Raw genomic sequence first — 6,000 nt, 5'->3', positions numbered from 1 at the left:
GTAGCGGTTCAATATCGCCGAAAACGCGGGCCAACTCAAACCGCATCTCCATGAATTCGGCTACGGTGCCTCGTGTATGCTACGCTGTGATACCTGGACTCGTAGGTATGCGTGAACGTATGATAAATATAGAAATGGCACGATGTCGACATGCGTGAGCAGGCAGACGGGAAGGAAACATCTGTCAGACTAATGATTAACATCGCTCTTGGAATTTTTCTAAATTTCAGTATATACCGAAGCATTGGTGACGAATTAAATTTGTTATATATTATTTTTATGGAGTGAATCATAATCAGTTTGGCTAATGAAAGGCTTACACGAGGTTAAATAAGGAAAAACGAAATTGATCGCGAAATATATCGCGTTATAATAGGATTTTCTAAATTTCAGTCTATAACGAAGCATTGATGACGAATTAAATTTTTAACATATTTTTATGGAGTTAATCATAATCAGTTTGGCTAATGAAAAACTTACAAGAGGTTGAATAAGGAAAAACAAAATTGATCGCGAAATATATCGCGAAATAATAGAATATGTGGTGATGAAGTTTATAGTTTGAGTGATACTTTCAAATATTAAATTAATATCTCTTTGTCTCTTGATTTTATATTTTTCAAGAGATATTTTCGAGATTAATTTATGGTATGGAAAATATATGAATGATAATAGTTCGGAAAATTATTTTTGATTATAACGAAGTCGTGGGAGTTAGAATTTTTAAATAGATATTTTATGAATGAGATTCTATTGTACTTTGTAGTATATTCTTTAAGAAGCAATTAAAATTTCTATTTAAATGTATAGTGTTGTCTATAAGACAGTTCTAATATATATGTATATGTAATGAAATAAATATAGAAAAATATATTTATATGTTTAATATGTTTGTGGAATAATCTGCCTTTGGAAGTTAAAACTGCATAAAGAAACGGAAGAGAAAAAAATATAGTACGTTCGTTTAGCCAGATTAAAGTCGATAGCATATATGTATGTATATATGAATACGTTCCATTGACCGGACGTAGCAACCTACTCGCTTTCATGTTACTCCAATATAAAGAGGACTGTCCGCAGATGACTCGCGCAGTTGGCGCGCATGTAAACACGAATTACACGCGATGACAACGTGACACGCCATTTACCGCGAACGCGCCATTTCAAGCAACAGGTTAGGTTAATGAAAGATGTTAAAAACAATTATAATCAAAGAGTACACTACATAACTAAACAATATCTAGTGTAAGTAATAAATAATTATAAACAATTGAATTATTTATTATCACGAAACGAAGTAGATTTGAATTCAATGAAAATACATTTGAATAATGTACAATAATAAATTCGAATGTTAATAATTATTTATTCAGTATAGTATAAGAAATTTGATATAATATAATTTTAATGTCTATTTATTTAATATAGTACACTAATATAATATTATTCAAATTATTTGTACCAAAATATTTATATTTAAAATTTAATTCTTAATTATTTATCAATTTAAATTAATCCTGAATAAATAAATGAATTTAAATACATAATATTACATTATTTATCTTGTAGAAAATATATAACATTATATTATTAACGGAAACGAAGTATTCGAGGCTTAAAAGAATTATTAAACAAAGTAATTGACATTATAATTTAAGGAAACGTAAAAATAAATTTAGCTTATAATAAAAATATGTATTATTATTAACTTTATAACTAAATTAAATTAAAAAGTAAAAATGTTGGTAGTAGTTTTGATTATTGTATTCACGTTCCTTCAGTGTGATATATTTAAACACAACACTGCACGCGGCCATTACTCAACGCACACATGCTTCGTATTCAGCAAGCATGACGCAATAGGTTATCAGAAGCGCCAGCAGTGGGGCGAGTGACTAGAGTAGGGAGAACCAGAGGATACCATCCGCCTACAACCGTATAAGGAGCCCGCGCATCTACTAGGAAAGCATGCAATACAAGTAGGCTAGGTGACGCCAACTTATTTTCCTGCGTTCCTATTACTATGGCCACGTGTTTCGTTGGAATACGTCGAACCATCGGTGGAACACCACGATAAACGACCTCCATGTACTTCGTGTAGGCCTGGCAGTTGGAAGTTGAGATTAGAATGCACGTGGCTACCCTTCCGGAATCTCGATTGACGCAATCGTCAATAATACTTCTGATACCCTATACCCGTAAGAACTTTTGAAGCAAGCAAATAATTTAAATTCAAATTATATTCTTTATATAAGGTCTTGTCATCTGACAATCATAAAAGACTCGTGGCGTGTAGGTATTAATTTCGTCGATAGCTAATTATATTTGGAGGATTATGATATTAGTACAAGTTATAAAAAGATTTTTAGATTCGTTTTCTTACGTACTTATTAGCAGTGGAGAAATATATATTAATTATTGAAGATATGTATATATAGGGTATTATGTGTATCTTATATTTAATTGATAGTAAGTATATAAATAATTATACTTTGATATGTGATATTTACTTTTAAATTGTATTTATTCAAATAATAAATAATAATTTTAATTAATCTGTATATTTTTATGGAAATGCTTTTGTAATTTAATTGTACTGTGTGTATTTATGAAATAATTGTGTAATTATAAAATATTAAGTAATATCATACCAACAAGGGTATACAGATATATATAGATACCATGGTAGAATCTTTTTATTTATAAATATTTATATAAATGTTGGTTTTATGTATTATATACAAAAACCTTTTAAAAATTTAACTGAAGAAACTTATAGATACATGCTTGTAGATATATTGTTATACAAAAATATATAATGATTTACAAAGAATAAAATAAGATATAGAAATAAATAAATTCACAAGCTAAGAAAGAAATATGAATTATTTTGATAATTATTATTATAAACAAAAATTAATAAAATTATAAAGAGAAGAAATCTGACGTTTCCGATGTCTTCTTCAGAATAACATATTAACTGATATTATAGACAGGTGATAAAAATATGTATTTATATTAAAAAATGATAGAAATATTCATAAATCAAAAATATATAATGTATTAAATCCATAAATGTAGCATTCGAGTCTTACAGATAAAAGTTAAGTATGTATATTATCTTTGCTTCATCACTTATTCTTTTATTTCATTTCTTACAATTCGAATAAATATTGCTATCTTGTAACATATGACAATTAAACATATAATAATAAAAAAAGTTATGACAACTGCATTTGTAGTGAAAAACGTACAAAAAGAAAATTCAGCTTCATAAATTCGAAACATTTCATATTTTAACGACAATTTTAAGGACATTGCATTAAAGAAACAAAGAATAGTAATAAATAAATTGATTTGATTTTACCGCCATAACGTTTCAATAATATATGTATATGTACTGAATCCTACCGTTATTCGTAGCTCCTGTAGTAACATGAGTGCCCAGTATTCAATCCGCGGCTCGCGGAGTCCTTGCGGTCACATTACGCGTCGTTCCACGGACGTAGTCGCGGTCGCGTCGTCGAAGGCGCGATGAAAAAGGCAAAGGGCTAGTCTTCGACCGCGATTATATTTCGATACATGCGTATACGTATCGTTGACACTCGCCAAGACTCCTCACCTGCCCATCAAAAGACGTAAAGTCATCCACATTGGCCAACCAAGGAACCGGCTTACACGTAAGAAAGAAAGTTACGCGACAGACAGAATAACGCGGGAACAGATGCGCGGTAACGATGCGCGGTAACAATGCGCGGTAATAATACGCGGTAACGGATGCGCGGAAACGATGCGCAGTACGACTCGAGCTTCTTGTATATTCATGTACGCCTAGTAGTTACTTGGCGAAATGTGGACGCCTTTCGGGAACTGTTTTTCTTGGCACCCTGAAGTGTACCCCGGGTGCGTCCAATTACCTGTAAGGGCATATTAGGTGACGGAGGAGACCACAGCAGCTCATACTTTGTCACAGACGCCAGAATCTTGGAAATAGCAGGCTGAAACTGTTTTATCCACGCGAGCGTCGGTAAGTTCGTTTTCCCACCGTCATTGATTTTCAACAAATGAATTATTATTTTTTTGTATAGTACATTATATAGTTCTTTAATTGTATCAATTACTTGATACATTTTTAAATAACAACTTATTTTGTGAATAAAATGATTATTAATTTCCTTTTAATGTAAGAAATGGAAATAAGGTAGTCATATAGTAAGGTTATGGCGAAGGTAAATTGTTTTTATTTCCAAAAATTATACAAACATATAGCAACGAATAAAATGAAAATGTTATTAGATACAATAATAAATTGTATGTTAAATTTTCTTTTCTCATCAATCTTCATCGTCGCTAATTATTGCGCGAGATGACCTTTGTTGTTTACGTTGCTCTTGTGTTACTTCTTCCTCGTCGTCACTAATAATCGTTTTAGTGCGTTTCATCTCGGTATCCATTGACGTTGATGGCTCCTTCTCTTCGTCGCTATCCACTAGACGACGTTTCTTCACAGTTTCATTCTCGTCTGACTCTTCGGATCGATGTCTCTTTCCTTCATCTAATGCAAATTTCCAATTAATAATACATAAAGATAAAACAATATTATAATCTTCACTTTGATAGTTGTTACATTTTTACTTACCTTCAGCATTATTAGTATTGATTTCTATCTCCAATTCAGAGTCAGATGAATCAGCCAGTAAATTAATACGTCTGCCGGACTTTCTTCCTTCAGATTTCGAAATTTCTGTAATTAATGCTCATTATTAAATTTATTTTAGTTAAAATATTGATTGAGCTTAACTGCTGAATGTTTGCTGGTAAATACCCGGAGTTCATAGTGTTTAACGGGTCTTACCACCAGATGGCATATGACTGTCAGTTTGGAACGAAGAAATACATACCGACTGTTTGCGGGTTTCTTGTTTCTGCTTCCTCCACTTCTGTATCGACATGTTCGATCGACGTTGAGGTAACTGTAGAGCTTTTTAATGGCTTCGGCGTGGAATGGATAATAGCTTCAGTATCAGATTCACGAGAAGTCGATGGCTGTGGCTCAGCTAAAAGATATACAGAGTTTCCAGTTAACAATATTTTCCAATTAACAAGTGATAGAAAATCTTCTTTTTTTCAATATTAATTTTACTCAGAGGTAAAAAAATATAAAATAATTAATAAAATACCAATAACCGAATTTAAATTAATAAGACCATATATGGGTACATATATAAAATAATCCACGAAACGAGATATATAATTATTCCTCCACTATTGTGAAAAATAGACAATTTTTATCACTTTATTACTTCAGAGTAATAAGTACTAAAATGAAATATTTTTCTATAATCAATAAAAACTAAATACATTAAAATTACATTAAATATACTAAAATCAATATAACGATAAAATTTGAGTACTATTTTACACTTCACAAAAGATACTATTTTTCTAGTTTTGGACATCACAGAGAGTTTATATTATCCAGTGTGATTTTAGGAACTAAACCGGGCTAGAGCTCTGTTTTGAGAAATGTGAGATATCCGGTAAAGTATTGATTTTTCAAAGAGCTTTCATTCGCAGTATGACTTACCATGTAAAAAAATTGGTATGGTTTCGTTTCAAAAAACCTGCAACTGCATTTGCAAGTGCATGCGTACACTTAAAAAAAAAAAAAAAAAAAAATATAAAAAAAAAAAAAAAAAAAAAAAAAAAAAAAAAAAAAAAAAAAAAAAAAAAAAAAAAAAAACAATTGTGTCGTGGAATGGTAGAATTTATCGGATACTGCGAAATTTTCAAAATTTTCCTCTACAATATTTTTTTAACACGAAATATAGTTATACCCTGACACAGTTGCTAGAATCCTCCTGTACGTTATACAAACTTTTAATTTAACTTTTTATTTGTTAAATTTCTCAATTTTATTTTTTTCGCTCCTTCGTTATCTTCTTTTTTGACTTTACTTTCAACAATACAGAGAATAATTAGGTATATTGTTTTTAGGTA

General features: G+C 30.6%; 1 protein-coding gene across 1 annotated transcript in view; it reads right to left on the bottom strand.

Moving 5' to 3' along the window:
- Positions 1–4,334: 4,334 nt before the first annotated feature.
- timeout (circadian regulator timeout) overlaps positions 4,335–6,000 on the bottom strand; it is a gene marked incomplete at its 5' end in the record, with an annotated part of 52,808 nt that continues 51,142 nt past the window's right edge. Inside the window, 3 exons of the mRNA XM_017901255.1 lie at positions 4,335–4,555; positions 4,640–4,744; positions 4,902–5,057. Of these exons, the coding sequence (XP_017756744.1) occupies positions 4,335–4,555; positions 4,640–4,744; positions 4,902–5,057 (482 nt within the window). The remainder of the gene's footprint in view (positions 4,556–4,639; positions 4,745–4,901; positions 5,058–6,000) is intronic.

Source organism: Eufriesea mexicana, unplaced genomic scaffold, assembly GCF_001483705.2.
Source record: "Eufriesea mexicana isolate 0111107269 unplaced genomic scaffold, ASM148370v2 scaffold1576, whole genome shotgun sequence".
In the NCBI taxonomy this organism is placed as follows: domain Eukaryota; kingdom Metazoa; phylum Arthropoda; class Insecta; order Hymenoptera; family Apidae; genus Eufriesea; species Eufriesea mexicana.
The sequence above is the reverse complement of the archived record's forward strand: the minus strand, read 5'-3'. Positions and strand labels throughout refer to the sequence as shown.